This window comes from Bufo bufo, chromosome 1 (assembly GCF_905171765.1).
Source record: "Bufo bufo chromosome 1, aBufBuf1.1, whole genome shotgun sequence".
NCBI lineage: Eukaryota > Metazoa > Chordata > Amphibia > Anura > Bufonidae > Bufo > Bufo bufo.
The window spans coordinates 721,599,293-721,619,585 of record NC_053389.1 but is presented as its reverse complement, the minus strand read 5'-3'; the positions used below and the strand labels follow the sequence as shown (position 1 = coordinate 721,619,585).

Sequence of the window (20,293 nt, the reverse complement as noted above, 5' to 3'; positions counted from 1 at the left end):
GGGACAGTAGCTAAGCTCTGAAATGGTGAAATTTAGGTGAGTAAAGCTTTGGGGAGATGGAGAGCCAGATGGGTCTGGTCTAAATCTAAATCTGAGTTTATATTGAATGGAGTTTTCCAGAACCAATATATTAATGACCTATCCATAGGATAGGTCTCGGGAACTGCAGCTGATGTTCCTATCCAAATTAATGGAAGCTGATCTCCAGTACATAAGAACTGGTTCCATACACTGTTTACTTCCTGGAGCTGCCACTGATCGGTAAGGGGGGGCTGGGTATCGGACTCCCACCTATCTCATCGTGATGGAATAGCCATCAGTGTGTCAATCCCAACTCCTTTAAGCTGTTACATCCAAGACTTTTTCTTTGTCTCTCCTCAACTTATGAATCCTAAGGCAACTTATAGAATTCTCAACAGTCTTTGCACCAAAAATAATATTTCACCTACATATCAGCTGTTGAATTTCTGTACATTTTTTCTAGCTGTGATTTAATAATTGGTACTGTTTTCTAAGGAAACGATAATACCAGAAACTTTCCATTGTGCTCCTTTACAAATGTTTTCTAAGTCAAACCCTATTGATTTCTAGATGAAGGAGACAACTGATACTGTGAGCGTTTACTGAAAAAACATATGTCCTCAAGACTGAAATAAAGATCAATGCAAATAACAGGAGAACCGTCAAGAGCTCGCCATCTACAGATGAAAGTCAAGATGGAGGCTCCTTCATCACAATTATTTTAGCCACTGGCTTGGCAACTATTCAATATTACTACTGTCGTTATAATAAAAAATCATGGGACATTCTGTTGAAAATAAACTTTGAGTATGGATATACCATCTGCTGAATTTGGACACCTTGTGTCCAAGTCAGTGAGCACAAAAGCAAGTGTTATATTATTTACTGACCAGTCCACCCCAGTTCCAGCTGCCGCCAATGAAGGGGTTTTCTGGGTGTTTAATACTGACCAACCCTCTGCATAGGTCATCAATACCTGATGTATGGTGGTCTGACTCCCCTGCCAACTGCCAATCAGCTGTTTCAAGAGGCCACGGCACACCGGTGAGCACCGCGGTCTGCTTGCAGCTCACCAAGCACAGTGCCATACATGGGATAGCAGCTGTGCTTGGTATCTCAGCTCAGTCTCATTCACTTGAACAGATGAACATGCATGACGTCACTGGTCTAAGAAGAGACCACAGAGCTCATGGAGTGCCACGATCTCGCTGCTGGGAGTTGGACCCCACTGATCAGTTATTGATCCATATCAAACACCTGGACAACCCCTTTAACATGAACACAAGGATTGATTATTGACTGATAGCTTGTCATTACAATAGACCATAATTTTTTCATTAGTGAGGACCCCATACCAGCATTTCGTTGTTGCTGTGATTTGCATATCCAAGAGAATGAGACTGAGCTGCAGACACTACCAAATGCACGAAGCGGTGTATAGGCAAGAACTTCACACTTCACACATCACACTTGCGCTTTCCGCTATTGAGATCCATCATAGGATCTCAATAGCGGGGGAAAAACGCTTCAGTTTTGTCCCCATTCATTGTCAAAAAAACGCAGATGTGAAAGTAGCCTTAAATGGGTTTTCTGGAATTGCTATGGTTTCAGCAGATCATGTAGTTCACTACCTCACACACTTCCCCATGTTTTTGTATTTCAATTTGGACTTTCCTGACCCATTTTCCCCATGTAAACATATCCCTCTGGTTTGTCTCCATCCTGTATGTAGCACTTCCGGTTGCTGTATCAAACCAAACCCATGATGCACTTCTCCTTTCTCTGCCACAGCTCCAGCACTGCCCCTAACAACACCCAGCTAGTTTATTGCTCCTCCCACCAGCTAGTTACATAGACACTGCCCTATCACTGCCCCTAACACCCAGCTAGTTTATAGCTCCTCCCACTAGCTAGTTACATAGACACTCCCCTATCACTGCTCCGCCCATGGACATAACATCACAGGAAATAAGAAAGACCTGCATGGACAAGGTCATGTGACTACAGCCCAGAACAGGCAATAAAAGGTAAAAGAAATGTGTTACAAAATTACAGCTACTTTCATAAATGATTACTTTAAAGGATGTTGACAAAACCAGAAACCCCCTTTAAAGCCACATTCACATGACTATATCCATTTTGCGGCCCACAAACTTGGGATCCGCAAAATATGGATACCAGCAGTGTACATCCCGCACTTTCCGCAGCCCCTATTATTGAAATCCCTGCAAAATGGAGAAGAATAGACATGTTCTATAACTTTTTTACCCAAAATATGGTCACATGAATGTAGCTTTAGAGGACGTATTAGTGGAGCACCACAGCCACGTCATTCAATTGATTAGTGGGAGGGCTGAGAGTGGGAACCCCATCAATCAGATATTAATAGCCTATCATAAGGATAGGCCATCAACATTACAGTCTCTGGGAAAAAATGCTTTAAATTCATGTCCATGCAGGGGGTTTAAAAACACAAAGTTAGGACTGGAATAAACATGTAATAAGAAATTAATCCTCATAGAATTTTATACCTAAAAGAAGAACATGATAATAAAGAGTGCCAACTTTATATAAAAAAAAAAACAAGTCATAATTCTGTGAGTAACTGATAAACACGGACACAGACATAACACACAGCAAACCATCGAAGCCTATAGTACAGTCAATGCCAGAAATAAGCATGGTTTCATGAAGGAGATTCTTCTTAAATGAAGTATCTGATACTGACAACCTCTCCTCCACCTCATTAATGTCAAGGTGGTTGTCACAATTAAAGATAAAAATTATACACTTGTTACTGTTGTACAATCAAATCGGTTACTTGTCAAGATATAAAATGGATGCAAACTAGACAGGGGCGTTACTATAATTCATAGGGCCCCATAGCAAAATACGAGGGGGACCCCACCACCTAGTGTAAAAAAAATTAAAACAGCAGCATTAGGCCTCATGCACACGACCGTATTTTTTTGTGAATCCTATCTGCATTTTTTGGGGATCCATTAATTTCTGTGTGCTTCCCGCATCCGAATGTCCGCTCCGCAAAAGTATAGAACATGTCCTATTCTTGGCATTTCTACAACAGTGAAGGACATGTGTAACAGGAAAGTGCGAGAAACACACAGACGTTATCCGTGTTTTGCGGGTCTGCGGTTTGTGGTCCACAAAACGCTTACCGTCGTGTTCATGAGGCCTAAGTGGCAAACATTATAGCTCTGTATAATGACACCATTATCAGAAAAACGACATTATAGCAAAAAGCCACCATATTGTTATCTCCAACAAAACGGTACAATGTTCTTGCACCTGAATCGGCCCCCCACAGTCTCTGGGCCCCTATGCTATGGCTGCTATACCTATAGTATGTACACCTTCGGGGGCAATTTTTTGTATGATTCTATTTTACTCATTTTTTCAATTGGTCTTTATTAAAAATATTGAGCTGTTCTGTCACAAAGGGTTAACTGTTTGTCTAGCTGCGAGAATCATACTTCCACTTTCACCCTTATCTCTAAATTACTAAGAGGTCATAAACACTTATTTAAGCCACATTCTTATTAGTAAGATAAGAACTGAGCTATAATGAGTGTTTAGATTGTCATACAGCAGAGATAAGGAGCTTTCAGCTGAGCTGCCTGACGGAACAGAGTGAAAATTCAGAGCCTGCTACTAGAGAAACTGCACAGAGAAAAGGGCTCCAAATTTTAAATACAGACCAATTGAAAAAAGGATTTTTGCTCAAAATGAGTACAACGCAATAATAAAAAAAATTGCCCCCAACAGTTTACATAGCCATTAGGATCTTGGGAATAATCTAATAATGTAATTACATATTTTTGTTCAGAGTTGCTTCGCATTCACACAAGTTGGCTTTTAGTAGGGTTTTATAGCTTATGTGATCCTATGCTAGGAAACTCCTGAAGAGATTCACTATATTGTGACCCAACTATCACTCTCAATACCAGTAATAATAATATAAAAAATGACAGGTAACATTAACACAGCGCACGTGTGTTACATACGATGGACTACTGCAGTGCCGCTCCGCACTCTGTACACCAGCACCACAACTTCTTGTACAGGATGACCATGAACTCCAGGATCCCCATGCTCCATCCACAGCAGAAGGCCGTTGTCCAACTGGGATGCAATCACCACCAAAGCACCACTGCAAACCAAACAGATAAAAATTTATCAAAAACAAACAGTCATCACACCATCTACAATTGTCACTACATGCAGTTTAGAGGAATATGTCCCTCAGACCTGATGGGGTTATCACAGCCATGAAGCAAATCTCAATCGCACAAAGCCTGCTTCCTTGCATGTAGAACGAGGACCAGTGCATGCAACCCAATTCACACTGGTCATCTTTTGGTACTTAAAGGGGTTGATATACAGCACACTTTTGAAGGAACTAGCAAGCTAGGTAACCTATTGTTCAGGCACCTTCCCATAGTGTAAGGTGCCTTAAAGGGGTTCTACAGTTTGTTTTAAATGATGATCTATCCTCAGGATAGATCATCAGCATCTGACGGGCGGGGGTCCGACATCCGGGACCCCCGCCGATCAGCTGTTTGAGAAGGCAGCGGCGCTCCAGCAGCGCCGCGGCCTTCTCACTGTTTACCGCTGGCCCAGTGATGTCATAACAAGTATCAAATGGTCTGGGCGGGGCTAGGCTCCATTCAAGTGAACAGAGCTTAGCCGCACCCAGACTAGTCGTGGCGTCACTGGGCCTGCGGTAGGGCGCTGGTGCCTTCTCAAACAGCTGATCGCGGGGGACCCCCGCCGTTCAGATGCTGATGATCTATCCTGAGGATAGATCATCATTTAAAACAAACTGTAGAACCCCTTTAAGGCACCTTACACTATGGGAAGGTGCCTGAACAATAGGTTACCTAGCTTGCTAGTTCCTTCAAAAGTGTGCTGTATCTGTTTGTCTGCCCATGAACAGACTTTTGCCTGATTTTCTGATTCTGAACCTCTGCTGTCTGACCCTACCTGTGCCTGACCTCTGTATACTATTGACCATTCGCTGCCTGCCCTTACTCGGACCATTTATTGCTCATACACTGCCCTAACCTTGGCCTGTCCCTGACTATGATTTTGCCTTATCCCTTGGTGCTCTGCACCGGTGTCTCTGACCCCCACGTGGGTCAGCTGTCAACCACACAGAAAACTACTCCAGGAGGTAGTGGCCTGTTTTCGTCCCTGCAGCGAAGTCCAGATCCCTGTATAGGTGTTAAAGGGTGAAAACCAAGGGACTGCCTGGATAACACCCTTAGGTTTAGCCCAAAGCCAAGTCTGTCGGTTGATGCAGTGGTTCCACACCAATTGCCGTACCAATAGGTACATTCTTCAATTTTTTTTTACATTTTCTCATGCTCCAGGAATATATTTCCCATCAAAAAATTTTGATCCCCTGATATGTTTTGATACTGCATATAGACATAATTCCCAACTCTTGGAATCCCTAAAACTATGCCATGCCTCTTGTGAGGAGACAGCTCTTGCTGATACTGTCTTCCAGGCAGGGTCATAACTATAGATGGTGTATATAACTATACATATACTGTAAATACTATACACGCCAGGTTCCTAGGAAACCCAATGTTCCACTAAACCCTGATTTGGAGTCATAGATGTTGAGTATAGACTTTGCACTTTTATTCTTTCCACTGAGAGATAAAAATTGGTTTTCTCTTTGTGTCTATGTGTCTACTTCCTACCTTATTATCACCACAGATGGTTCCATCCACGGCAGCGTCCAGCTTAGAGTGACATGTGGTTCCCACAGAGCACCAGAGTGAGTTACACACATTCTGTAAGAGGGAAGTATCGACAATATGCATGAGATGGCTTTTAATCAGGGCATCAAAAACAACTGTTTATCATTTTTGGATGCAACCCTAACTGGTGATGCAGGTTACATTGTGAAGTTGTATCAATGAATGAGGCCGTATGAGATGAATACTATATTCCCAAATAATTTATCAGCTGATTATAGACAACTGACTTACATCAATGTCTTGGCAGAAGGTGGAAACAGATCCATATTGTAATCGGCACTGGTGTCCAACATCATACAGGACTCCTGGGGGCACAGAAGGAAAATCTAGGAACTCTTTACTAGGTGGATCATCCAGGCAAAGACCCCATCCACGGCTATTAAAATAAATTCACAAAGACACAAAAATTATTACAGAACATATAAATACAGGACAGCATCACACTTAATGACTACAAAGTGCACATCTCATAATCTATGGTGGCTACTACACACCATTTATCAAATACCTCCCAGAGGTCATGTTCAAAGGATCTTCCCAGAAAACAACTGTGGTGAAGACTGATGCACTAATTTCATAACCTGTGCAAATCTAAAGTAGTCCACAACATATTAAGGGAACTTGAGAACGAAAGTTGAAGAATATTGATATAAAAAGCTTGTTTTTTGGTTATGCTAGTTTCACAGCATTGACACTTTTCCATTCTGCTCCATTATAAGAACTGAAAAACAAAACAAAAAAAAACTAAAGTTCTGGATCCAGACAATGCCAGACATCAACAGCGCCTGATGGATCACATTGACTATACTCGGATCCATCGGGTTTCAGTTATGGTTTCCGCTGGACAAAATACTGCTGTATGTTGTCTTGGCTTTTTTTTTTTTTTTGCCAGGATCTGGAAAGGAAGCTCCTGGAGAAAAATTTAATATCCAATTGGGAGGGCAAGCTAGAAGATGTCTCACACATTGGCTAAAGTAATTCCACTGCACTAAAGATGACTCCAAAGCTTAAAGGGGTTGTCCCATAAAACATATTCTACATTTTTCAAACCTGCATCTGGATCTGAATACTTTTGTAATTGCATGTAATAAAAAAATTTAGTATAGCCACTGAGTTATTCAATAAAATGTATCTGTATAGCGCCACCTGCTGTTTGTTGTTTTTCTAATTTCTCTGTCCATCTCCTGAGGTGGATGCACATACTCAGTTCTACCGTTCAACTGCCACTGCAGTAGAAAGGACACTCCTCCTGAGAAAGGACACACCCCCTGATCTACCAGCTTAAAATAAATCTAGCAAAGCAATTGAAACAATGAATGGGGAGATCTCTGGGTCCATGTGAGGTGCAGGGCTGGTTCTAACTTTGTTAGAAAGAGGTTGCCATGCTATATGATGTCCATCATTTATTATATTAATCAAGGGATATCCCCATTAATTTCAATAATGGTCACCTGGATGTCTTTGTCAGCTTCAGTCGCTATACGAATGTACAACTCAACAAGCATATGGAAAAAAGGGCCGATGAGTGACTGCACAAGGCGGAGGATTAACCCCTCAGCATCTTGACACAGTGTGCACTTTCTATCATAGTGATCTTTATTTTTCCAGGCCATATTTCATGGTTATCTGTGATTGTGATGTGGCAGGAAGTGGCTGATCTTCTTGTTTGTGTTTGGAAACTTTAGAGGAAGCAAGTTGGAGGGAGTCAGAGTGGAGAGAAGCAGGGACAGCTATTGTCCGGCCTGTTTTCAGGGGTGCGTAGGCTGTTTGCAAAAGATTTATTATGTCCATGTAAAAGTCAGATAAAATTAAAAAGCATATGGCTGGAAATCATCCGAAAATAAGCTGAATTGTTTGGTTCACATCCTGGAGAACAGAAATATAGCTCTGCAGCTGTGAATGTCCTAATGAGCATAATCACATAGGGTCACAACTGTTTGCTGAACGGGAACATTAAATATCTTCATAGAAGCTAAATGAGTTGTCCAGGAATTTACAAGTGATGGTATATACCAAGGATAGGCCAACAACTCGCACCTCCACTGATCAGCTGTTCTGCAGTAATTTTGGCACTGGAAATACACAGCTCCATCCACGTGTAATGGATGAAGATGGTTATGGCAGCGCTGCTCCCAATGTACAATGTTCAGTGTTGAGTAGTTCCGGTTTTGGATCCACCACAAAACAGCGGTGGGAGTGCAGGGTCTCGGAGCCTCGCTAATCAGATATTGATGGTCTATCCTGAGGATAGGCCATTGCTTGCAAAATTTTGGATGACACCTTTATTCTGAAGTGGTTTCTTTGACCTTTAAGCCTGTAGGGGCTTCTTCATGTAGTACATGGTCAAGGTTTTTCCCTTGGGTTCCTAATCACATATAACCAACTTTAGGTCAATTCCATAATTTCTTAAGTCAACCTTAGTTAATCAAACCAACTACAAGTGGGTACATACTGTAGACTAAACAGATGACAAAAGTGTTAATTGGAGATGTTGGACGATATGGAATGATATATAATAATGTAAAAATGATGATCAGATTTATAGACACTGTCTTATAGATTATAATTACAGAATGAATGAAATTCCTATATATCAGGCATGCTCAACCTGCGGCCCTCCAGCTGTTGCAAAACTACAACTCCCAGCATGCTCGAACAGCCTACAGCAGGGCATTGTGGGAGTTGTAGTTTTACAACAGCTGGAGGGACGCAGGTTGAGCATGCCTGCTATATATAATCAAATGAATAAAATGAATAAATATATTCACGTTCTGTGTTCAGCTCAGCTACATGGAAGGAGTCAGCAACCTTGTTAGTTAAATATTACACATATAGGAGACCACTGTCATGTAACTAATGGACCACATAACCTACATACCACGTAGAACACTAAGCGTTAATGTGTGAAGCCGTACAAGCAAGTAGTAGATAATTAACCTTCATACTATATAGACCTTCACATTGGCAGGTACAGCAAAATTATGTTCCAGCTTTGTAAAAGTAAAATCAGTAAGTCATGAAGCTCTAAATGTTTGCATTCCTGGACAAAGTAAATGAAGAAAAAAGAGAGAGAAAAAAAAAATGTATACCATATTGCCATACTATAAGAAGCACTGGATTAACCTATGTTTTAGATGAAGGAAAATAAGAAAAAAAATATTGCTGCAATACAGGGCCCCCTCAGTTGCACGTGTTTGTTGTAGCATAATAATACTATTTCTACATGAGAATGGGTCACCTGTCTTTTCATATAGCAATTTTTTACTGGTGCCTTATGTCCCCCGGTTGTTTAAAACCCACGTGACTTGTCATATTAGAGCCTCCAAAGTCACCATGTCCAGGGGCGTAGCTATAATGGAAGCAGGGGGAAGTGGCTGCTGCAAGGCCTGAACTCAGAAGGGGCCCACCCAGGAGGAGGACTAAAAGACTTTATTGTCAATTACAATATTATACAATTACATTATATACAGTGACAGTATATACAGTGGCATGACATCCAGTATATATGTGTAGGAAACAGACCGGGCCTGGTCTGAGAGATTGATCTTGACTAGCTGCAGGAGTGAGAGTTCCCCCATTACCTTCAACACTCCCCCGGAGAACCACAGGTTGTGCTGTGCTGCATAGTGACAATGGCAACGGCCTGTGATACACTTATAGTACAGGTAGAAACTGCAGGGGAAGTGTTGAAGTCAATCATCACATTATAAGACGCAGTAAACTTTTATCCAGATTTTTTGGGCAAAAGAGTGCGTCTTATAGTGTGGGAATACAGATGAAATTCACTGAAAAAGCCATAGGGAACTGAAATAGACCTTATAAATATTTAAAGGTATTACAATATCCTATGAGCAGAGAGAAGAGATTATCCGAATGATTCCCCCTCTAGCTGATTATTTCAAATGACCCTACGCATTTCAGAAAGTTCTTCCGGGGTCACCAGTACTTTAACGCTTCAAAATACAAGGGAGCTTTATTAAGACTGGTCTTTCCTATGCCAGTATGCCAGTCTTGATCCCCTTGGAATTGGAATGAGATGCACTTAATTCTCCTCTAAATAAATTAGGCGCATCCCTGGCACTCTTTGTGCCAGAAAGTCAAATCTACAACAGCTAGGTGCTGGAATAGTATTGTGCTATAATTTATGCCAGTTTCTGGTGTAAGTCCTAGTAAATTTGCTGGGCATCTGGTAGAGGCCATTCCGCTCCCATTAGGCCCCACCCATGCTCCACCCATTTTTCAGGAATGTAACGCAGCATCGGAAAAAGGTAAAAAGGATCAAATTTAGCACAAATAATGCATGCACCAAAACTTGTGACTTGTAAGTTCAGGTTTCTGGTTTAAAGCATATGATAAATCTTACCCAAATTTATTTTTGCATGCTACGCCACTGATACCACAGGGGCACTGGGGTTGCCCATGTTAAAACACATATGTGTTGAGTCCTCCAAATAGAGACAGTCTTTGTAGCCATTTTCCACTCTGGCTAATTGACTTTTTCTGACTATTAAATTACAATTGTGTAAAAAAAACTGCATAAAAACAGCACATATGAAATCACCCTAGTTCACAAACTAACAAAATCATCATTCATACACTAACAAACTAACATCTACTAAAATTTGTCATGGAATGCAGCTATTCTTTCAAAGAAAACAGTGATTTGAAGACTGATCCCATCAGTGTGTGGTAAAAAAAAAATATAAAAAAATCGGTAAGGCAAAGGAAGGAAAACAATATTACATGATATGAAGATATACAGCAGGGGTCAGCCAGCTTCGGCTCTCCCGGAGTGGTGAAACTGCAACTCCCAGCATGCACACTTGCTTGGCTGTTCTCAGAACTCCCATTGAAATTAGTGGAGCATGCTGGGAGTTGTAGTTTCACAATAGCTGGAATGCCGGAGGTTGTTGATCCCTGATATAGAGGAACATTCATGTAACAGTTTCTGAAACTTACTCCAAGAAGCGAGTGATGTAGTCTCGGCTGCAGCGTGACCAGGTTAGCGGAGACGTGTCATACAATAATTGTGGTGACATGATATGAGGTCTCTTTCCTTTGGGTTCACAATCATTCCCAACGCCATCATGTTGTACCCCAAAACTAGGCCAAAGAGGAATAAAAGTTATTCAAGGGAGACAAAAAGGTGCAGTTTACAGTTTTTATACATATGACATCAGGGGAGGACTAGGAACTTAAAGTGGCCCTTGAAAAAATACTAGAAGTGGCCCCGTTTTGTAGTCGGGTCCAAATTGATGGAAGGCAGGGCCAACAATACCATATTGTGGCACATTATACCACCCCAACAGAGCCAAATACCACAGTACATCACAAAATACATCCGGAAAACTTCCACTGGTTGGGCATCGGCCAACCGGAAAATTTCCCTCTAAGGTCTATAGCCAATCCGCCCCTGTATGACACCACTGACATTGCTAACTGAAGATATGTTCTGTCTAACATTGGCAAAGCTGATGTTATGAATGAAGATGCAACCAGACATGTAACATGTAAGTCTTTATTGTCAAAAATCTAAATAAAATTTTACCCGTGTCCTAATTCATGAGTGACAGTAAAGGCTGTTGGAAGACCTGTGTCTTCATTTATATTACAACTGCGGTGAGGTTGGCACATTCCAGACACATGGGAAAGACCTAGAGTCTCACATGGACGATTCATGGAAGCACAGATGTCTCGTCTGCAATTAAAAAAAAGTTAATGCATAAGTATTTATGGATATGCTGTATAAGTATTGCAGGTTTACTGAGTGAGATTATAGGGTGTGTAGGGTTTGTTTGTGCTGTGTTACGTGGCCTGAGACTGATGGCCACTGTGTTGTGAAAAGTGGAGTTACTTGATCTAGATGGTCTATATATTCGATGACCTGGTAAGAAGAACGGCAACATCATGATGTAAAGCATGCTCTTCACTTTTCATGTTCATGGCCTTCTGCCACTTGCAAAAGCTGCGCAGAGAGTTGTCAGCGTGATGTGAAACCTTCAGCTCCTCCTTAGAGATGAGAAGACCATGACATATTAAAAATAGGAAGACCAGCCAAGCTCTCCTTCTCACCTCTCCTGCACTTATGACAAACATATTTCAGCCTTAGTCATTCTACAGGTTTCTCTATGTACTTTCATTAGATACAGTACATTCAGCCTTTAACTCATTCCCTCAGTCAAACCAATTTATACCCTTCCATCCTGCACATTCTTGCAGCTACTCAACTACTCTAATCTCTCTGATGTTTACCTCCCTTTATTCTCTTGTTCCACAGCCCCAAAGGTGGTTGCATGTCAATAGGATGCCTCTCCTTGTTACCTCATCACTCTCCAGTAGGATCAAGCGAACAACAACGATGTTTATCCTGTTCCCAATACTGGCATCATGGAAAAGTCCAGCTACCTATATTAAAAAATCAAAATCAATAGGGATATATGTATAAGATATATAAAAAAAGAATGGAATAAGCAATAGGGGACGATGCCAGGTGCCAGGGCTATGTATGAGATACAGTGAAACCTCTTTAACATGACCACCCAAAACTGCATAGAAAAATAGAGATGACCAGTATGCATAGTACTTATATCTGTCACAGAAAATCTGGTCTGGATAAGGGAGTAGTCTTCTTAATGTAATACGAACATATATTCATCCTTTCTCACCATATTCATAATAGTCAGTACGTAGTTCTCTACACTGTTTTTTCCATGATATTCCACCATCTTGGAGTCAGCCACAACTAGGGTTTCCACCCACTTCTCCTTGCTAATGGATCTCCGAGATATAAGTCGCTCTATTCTCTCTCGTGCCTTTGACTGTTCCCAGCGCTCCCTTCTCCTCTCCCACTTATCATGGGAATCTGGATGCTCTATCAAAATATAGATGTAAATCTGTGTTCAGCATTTTCCTATAAACTGCAAGTCTCACATTAACATATATTGAAAAGCATACTGAGAATTGGGATGCATTCACATGAACACAGTGCCGTAACTACAGTTGACTGGGCCCCACAGCAAATATTTGAACGGGCCCCAAAGCAGCCGCTTCTCCTGCAGCTATGTCCCTGTATGAACATTTGACGGCCATGCCCGTTTTTCTCCTATCTTTGGCTGCATCTGGCAGCTCATAGACCTATTGAAGTCAATGTGTCGACACGCGATGCGGGGTGCACACGTCCGGTGTGATATGCAAAATGAGCACGGGCGTGTGAATGCACCCTAAGAGGGAGTCTGTCACCAGGAAATTCACTGTTAAACCAGGCACAATACCTTGCAGGGCTAGATTAGCTTGGTGAACCACTGCTTCATTCTTAAGAAAAAGTACTATACATATGTTCAATACATATGCAAATGAGCAGTTAAGTGCACCATGGGTGGGCCCAATACACTCTGTGCATCCTTGCTCCTCCTGCTTTCTCCTTCCACACCCCCCTCTCTTTCTTGATTGACAGGGCGAGGTTCCTGCATAGTTATCTTGTCTGGTCCTGTCAACCAAGAAAGAGGGGTAGGGGCTGGCAGGAGGAGAAAGGGTGCACAAAGAGGCTTGGGAATGCCCTCTGTGCACTTAACTGCTCATTTGCATATGGATTAAAAGTACTTTTTCTCCAGAATGAAGCAACAAATCTCTAACTCTATCATTACATTCAGCTGAGCTAGCTCTACAAGTCTCTGTGCCTGATTTAATAGTGAATTTCCTGGTGACTGACTCCTGTCCAGAAATCCCAATTTAAAGTACAGATAAGAAAATATCACAGTAGATCATTAGATTAATTGGGCATGAAGTTCTGTGAAAAAGTGAGGAGAATTTGAAATAGACTTACCCTTAACACCACAGCTACTGTACCCTGACTGCGGATCCTCAACTAAATGACGCCGGTAGATCCGATGAGGTAGTCCTTTTTCCAAAGAGGGCTCTACGGTAGTCATTGGTTCTATCAGGAAATCTTCATGTTCCAACTGGAAGACGCCTCTCTTGTGGAAAAGTATAAGATGAAAAAAAAAAAAGTTAAGTGGAAAGATAAATATGTTGCTGGTCATTGTGGTAATCGACTAATATAAAATTCTAACCTGGAGGCAAAGATAGATCTTTACGTCTGATCGGTGACAAGACAACACAAACAGATGTTTAAATGTGTCAGGCCCAGAACACCTGGCAACTCAGCCCTCAAACACTTTGTCTGACCTTGCACACCTGGGATTAGACATCCCTCACACAAGTCAAATTCTGCACACCTGGGAAACCCTCATCAGACACACCAAATCCCATTCACCCTGGGACATAACGAACAATGAGATGTTATGTACCAGAACTTCACATTCTGCTAATATATTCTAAATATTTGAGGGGAAAAATGCTTCAATGACCACATGTAGTAATGAATCTAGTGGTTCTCCACTTACCAGACCACTGCAGATACTGATAGCAGCATTTCCAACATGTTGATGATGGGTCTGTACTTCACCCTGCATATGGCATGAGCTTGAAGGCCGACTAACAATTCTTGATTCCCGGATGCCTCCATTACGCCACTCACTCACAAAGCCTGGGGCCAGCAGCTGGTGGTTCTGACTAAGGTTGAAGGTCAATTCAACTCCTTTGTATTTGATCTCATAATAGGTAGAGGAGCTAGTGCTTGAAGAAAGTCCCCTCTTCTGTAGATTGCGGGGAGTTAGGTCATAGGTTAGGAAACTACCATGTTCATCTACTCGGACAGGATGCACAATGTCTGCATCCAGGGAAAAGCTGAGAGGAATATCTGAGAAGACAAAAGTTGAGTCGCTCATTATACTCATATTCAGTTTCTGTGTAATGCCCCCTTGTGATATTACAATACTGTATGGGGTTGGTAAAGGATGGCGTTGGGTTACCATATTGCATTCAGATATTCATTCAATATCTCTAAAATGTATTTTTGGCAGCGATTGAAAAGACCATTTCCTCATTTATTCTTTGAGGTGTTTGGAGAGCATCTGATCAATACCTATCTTTCATATGATGAAAACCAGACGAATTAGATAATATTCAACCTAATTCATTTGTACACCAGACATCAGACACTGGGTGTGAATTTGGTAACCCTGTCACCCGTGTACAGTCTGCAGATAGCTTGTTATACACTAGAACAGGAGGAGCTGAGTAGAGTGAGATATGGATTTGTGGGAAAGATTGGTACAACTTCATTCATAAAAATCCCTGGCTTCTCTATGCTTAGGTGTCCAATGGGTGCCCTGTATAAGTGTGCATACCGAGATAGCTTTAAGTAGGACCACCCACTGGACTCCGAAGCATATAAAGTGTTGGGGTTTCAAGAGGACATATCACCTCTCTTGACCGGACTTTTTTAGTAGCTACTTGCATTCCCCATGCATTAACAATTCTGGAGAATTGTATCTTATGATTTTATATTGTGCCGTTCTTCTCTTATTCCTTCTAGAAGCTTATGGATAAAGTTATAGATGGGTGGTACCAGTTGGGTATGTGATCCCCTGCACAGTCTGGGAAGAAAATAATGCAAATGAGCTCTTAACAAGCTCTGCCTCTGATGCCACCAGATGTAAGGCAGCTATCCTATAGGTCAATGTTTGCCCATTTAAATAGGCCTTGAGACATGACTTGGATAATAAATAAGCCAGCATTTAATTTGCAGACAGCTGTTTCAGGGTGATTGGCCCTCATCAGTGCAGAGCAGAGAGTACTGGCTTAACTTGGTTGAGAGGCCTAGGTCAGGATTTTGGGGGGTAGGGGGGGTACTCTCTCTCCTTGGAGAAAGAGCACCTTAATTGGCATGAGGAGACTTATAGATCATACATGCTCCTCTGGAATTCTGGGAAGAAAGGGATGCAAATGAGCTCTTAACAAGCTCTGCCTCTAAAAAATGAGCTCATTTGAATCCCTTTCTTCCCAGAATGTATGGCCTATAAGTCTCCTCACGCCGATTAAGGCCCTTTCTCCACAAGGAGAGATAGTACCCCCCAAATTCTGCACAGTCTGACACTGGACAATGTCAGACTGTGCAGGGACCCAACCCAAACTCGTAACTCTCATCTGTATCTTTATCCATACACATCCAGCAAGAATAGAAGAAGAATGACACAACATAGAGTCATAAGAATAATGCCCCAGTGTTGTTGCATATGGAATACACTTATTTACTAAACCAGTCAGGAGAGGCTACAGCTCCTCATTAAATGAATCAATTTCCAGTTAAGTCTTACAAAGCTATGTATCACACTGCTCGGCTCCTCATGTTCTATCTTGTATAACATGCTGCCTGCAGTTTGTACTGAATTTTCAATGTGACAAGCTTCCTTTAAAGGGGTTGTCCGGGTTCCATATTTTCACCCAGGCAGCCCCCCTGATGCTAGCATCAGAGCATCTCATGATCCGATGGGCTCCTTTGTCCTGCGCTATATCGCGCAGGGCACGGGCTCTTTTGCTTACAACAACACACTGCCGGGCGAAAGCTTCCGCCCGGCAGTGTGTTCGGTGACGTCACCGGCACTGATGGGCGGGCTTTAGCGCCGCTCTAGCTGTTTTACTGGCTAGGGCAGCCCTAAAGCCCGCCCATCAGTGCCGGTGACGTCACCGGGCTTCCTGGCAGCCCCATGGAGAGCCAGGTTCGTCACCGGAACTCCTGAAAATGCGTTTGCCCTGCGTGATTTAGCGCAGGGCAAAGGAGAGCATCGGAGCATGAACTGCTCCGATGCTCAAGTCAGGGGGGGCTGCTACCTGGGTGAAAATTGAGGTATGTCCGGGTTCAGCTCTGAAAATGCTCATACTATTAAAATATAACAATATTAATGGCAAATAGCGTAACGGGAAAAAAAATAAAAACAGCCAATTTGCCATTTTTTGGGCACTTCAACTACCCAATATATATATTTTTTTAAGTGATCAAAAAGTCGTACACACTTCAAATTGGTATCACTGAAAAGAACAGATCGTCCCGCAAAAATCGAGCCCTCACACAGCCCCGTACACATAACTACAAAAAAGTTATAGGGTCAGAATATGGTTCTAAAATATATATTTTTTCGTCAAAGGTTTACATTTTTTTTTTCCAGTATTAAAACGCAAGAAAAATTATACAAGTGTGGTATCGTTGGAACCGTACTGACCTGGAGAATGAAGATAACAGGTCAATTTTACTGCATAGTGTACAGTGTAAAAAAAATAGAAATAAAAACCTTTATCAGAATCACGTTTTTTCCCCAATTCTACCTAATTTTCCCGCTTCCTACTACATTGTATGCAACAGTAAATGGTGCCATTAGAAAGTACAACTTGTCCCACAAACAATAAGCCCTCATAAGGCTATGTAAATAGAAAAATAAAAAGTTAGGACTATGGGAAGGCGGAGAGTGAAAAACGAAAATGCAAAAATGGAAAATCCCAGGGTCCTTAAGGGGAGGTTAAAATCTAGATGTGTCAGGCAAATTCCGAGTTCATATTTGGATTCAGCGCGCTCATTTTAGTATAAATCACATGTCTTTCTCTCAGTAGCAAAATCATTGTTGCGCGGAGTAATATGATTAAAGGGAACCTGTCACCGGGATTTTGTGTATAGAGCTGAGGACATGGGTTGCTAGATGGCCGCTAACACATCCGCAATACCCAGTCCCCATAGCTCTGTGTGCTTTTATTGTGTCAAAAAAACTATTTGATATATATGCAAATTAAATTGAGATGAGTCCTGTCCCTGACTCATCTCACATACAGGACTCATCTCAGGTTAATTTGCATATGTATCAAATCGTTTTTTTGACACAATAAAAGCACACAGAGCTATGGGGATTGTGGATGTGCTAGCTGCCATCTAGAAACCGATGTCCTCAGCTCTATACACAAAATCCAGGTGACAGGTTCTCTTTAAGATAGAGAGGATAATCTATAATAATAGGGGTAAAGGATTGTTTTTTTAGTGTATGGAATTTTTGGTTGAATAATAAGATAGAGAGGTAATATTTTTTTTCTCTCTCCCTCCCCCTATCTCTCAAGGGTGGGTCAAGTAAAGGGGGGAAAAATAGGTTTGAAAATATAAGTTGTTTTACTTTTTTTTTTATGTATGTTTGTAAATGAATAAAAATGATTTAATTAAAAAACAAAAAAAGCTATTATTCTTGGCAAAAAGAAGCTGTTCTATGTTCTCCCTGGGATTGTCGAAAACTATTTTCTATGACTCATGACAAGAGGAGATTACTGGGGCTTCCTCACTTTATGTAATGTCCGTCCTGTGGCTATGTGCGATCTAGGCCAGGATTCAAAACCACTGCTATTCGCACAATATGAATAATGCAGTTTTTCCCTTAATAAATCCCGTGATCTTTTTTTCCTATTTTTTTCCCAGGAGAAGCTTTGTAAAAAGAAAAAAAAAAATGCAGCCAGCAGTCTTTTGTAGTCTATGTATTCCCATCTCTGGGAACCTGCAGGACTGCAATGTTAGGTCGTCCCTTCCCCCTCTGGCACTAATTAGCACTCCACTGTCCACAGCAATCCAAGTCCCATGTACAGCTGTCTCCCAGCTGGACTGACAGGAACCAGCTGACGTCTACATCTAGGACCCACGTGTGGACTGCTAGAAATAAGCCATAACAAACAAGGAAAATGCATTATACAGAAGCAATGTGCATCCCTGGACTAGTCTCAGGCCCTCATGCACACGACCGTTTTTCGGGTCCGCATCCGAGCCGCAGTTTTTGCGGCTCGGGTGCGGACCCATTCACTTCAATGGGGCCGCAAAAGATGCGGACAGCACTCAGTGTGCTGTCCGCATCCTTTGCTCCGTTCTGTGTCCCCACAAAAAAAAATAGCATGTCCTATTCTTGTCCGTTTTACAATGGGCCACCTGTTCCGTAAATTGCGGAAGGCAAAAAATGGAACGGTCGTGTGCATGAAGCCTTAGGTAGTACAGATCCTTCAGATGTGAGGACTTTTAATTTGATCTATTTGATGATCTATACAGGAATTACTAAACTACATTTACTATATTTGCTCGTTCTGTAGTTTTAAATCCGAGGAAGATACACGGATGATCTAAGATTCAGTTATATCCGGAATATAATGCTAACATTATAAGAAGTCACATATGCAGATTTATAGCTTATTGGTTTCATGAATAGTAGCGTGCCTAATGTTCCTGGCAGTGGAAACTGACTTTATTGCCAATGCAAGGAGTTTTATCAATATGGGATTGCTGGTATTTGCTAATTCGGCCTGTTTCACACTTGCGTTGTGGCATTCCGGTTTTGAGATCCAGAAAAGGATCTCAAAACCAGGCCAAAACGGTTCCCTTTTCATTTTCCATTCATTGTCAATGGAGACAAAAGTGATCAGGATGTGTTCCGTTTTGTTGCGTTTTTTGACTGGACACAAAACCGCTGCAAGCTGCGGTTTGGTGTCCGGTCTGCGAAACAGAATAAACCGGATACAGCAGCAAAATCAATGTAAAATCAAAGTGTTTTTTTTCAGTTCTGAAAAAACTGGATCTGTCACCCACTGACTTTCAATGATTTTAGTGCCCGATACGGTTTGTTCCGTTTTGATGTAACACAACCTCATCCTAACGGAATGAATGCATCCGGATGTATTAACATCAAATGGAACCGTTTTGGTCCGGTTTTGAGATCCTCTGCTGAATCTTAAAACAGGAAATCAAAACGCAAGTGTGAAACAGGCCTAAGCTTTTATGAGACCATGGCTGTAAAGATTGATAGCTTTTGTCCACCCTTTATTTTCCAGAGCTCCTTTGGAAAATTAGAGTTGGAATCTGATTGGTCAGCTTGGACAGCTAAGCCAGTTTTCCTTCACACAGAGACCCATTTAGGTAGGCTTCTCCCTAGAGTCAGCTCTACGAGAGAGAATATGGAATAAACATGAGCTGTCCATATAGTGGTAGACCCAGAGATCTTGGCTTGGGGGCCATAGTTCTACATAAAGTATATTATATAATTTTTTTCAGCTTATAGATACATGCATGGAGATATTACTGGGAGACATTCCCAACTGCAGCATACTACTGAATACAAGATGAAGCTCCAAAGTGAAAGAAAATAAAAATACTAGCAAAAGTGTGGACAATTCAATATGTGATTTGTACATAAGTGATGATGAGGGCCACCTACCTACCTAGGGTTTACAACACAAACACCTAAATTAAAGGGTTGTCATCAATATTAAACCATTGCACAATCCCTTTAATCTATAGATATCAGGTTGAAGTCTGTTGTTGTAGGTTCTACACAAAGATTGAATTATAATTTTTTTTAACAATAGTTTTTATTGAGAAAAAAATAATTCTCATTTATTTCAGTTGCACAAACAAATTCCACAGTGCTATACGGAGATTGTTATCTCTCTCATCAATCATCATATCTAGTGCAGATCACAATCTAAATTCCTTATCTCAAGCAAGTGAGGGCCTAATAACCTATAAGTAAGTTTTTGGTACTGCAAGGAAATACATGCAAACATGTGGAGAACAT

General features: G+C 41.5%; 1 protein-coding gene across 2 annotated transcripts in view; it reads right to left on the bottom strand.

The window, feature by feature from the left end:
* Positions 1-20,293, bottom strand: part of ADAMTS7 (ADAM metallopeptidase with thrombospondin type 1 motif 7) — a 78,489-nt gene that overhangs the window by 49,960 nt on the left and 8,236 nt on the right. For both annotated transcript variants that reach the window (XM_040414357.1, XM_040414356.1), the window contains exons 2-11: positions 14,213-14,568; positions 13,633-13,783; positions 12,476-12,681; positions 12,132-12,215; positions 11,695-11,819; positions 11,359-11,508; positions 10,770-10,913; positions 6,042-6,186; positions 5,751-5,843; positions 4,044-4,189 (exon numbers count right to left, since the gene is read on the bottom strand). In XM_040414357.1, coding sequence (XP_040270291.1) covers positions 4,044-4,189; positions 5,751-5,843; positions 6,042-6,186; positions 10,770-10,913; positions 11,359-11,508; positions 11,695-11,819; positions 12,132-12,215; positions 12,476-12,681; positions 13,633-13,783; positions 14,213-14,568 — 1,600 coding nt within the window. The remainder of the gene's footprint in view (positions 1-4,043; positions 4,190-5,750; positions 5,844-6,041; positions 6,187-10,769; positions 10,914-11,358; positions 11,509-11,694; positions 11,820-12,131; positions 12,216-12,475; positions 12,682-13,632; positions 13,784-14,212; positions 14,569-20,293) is intronic.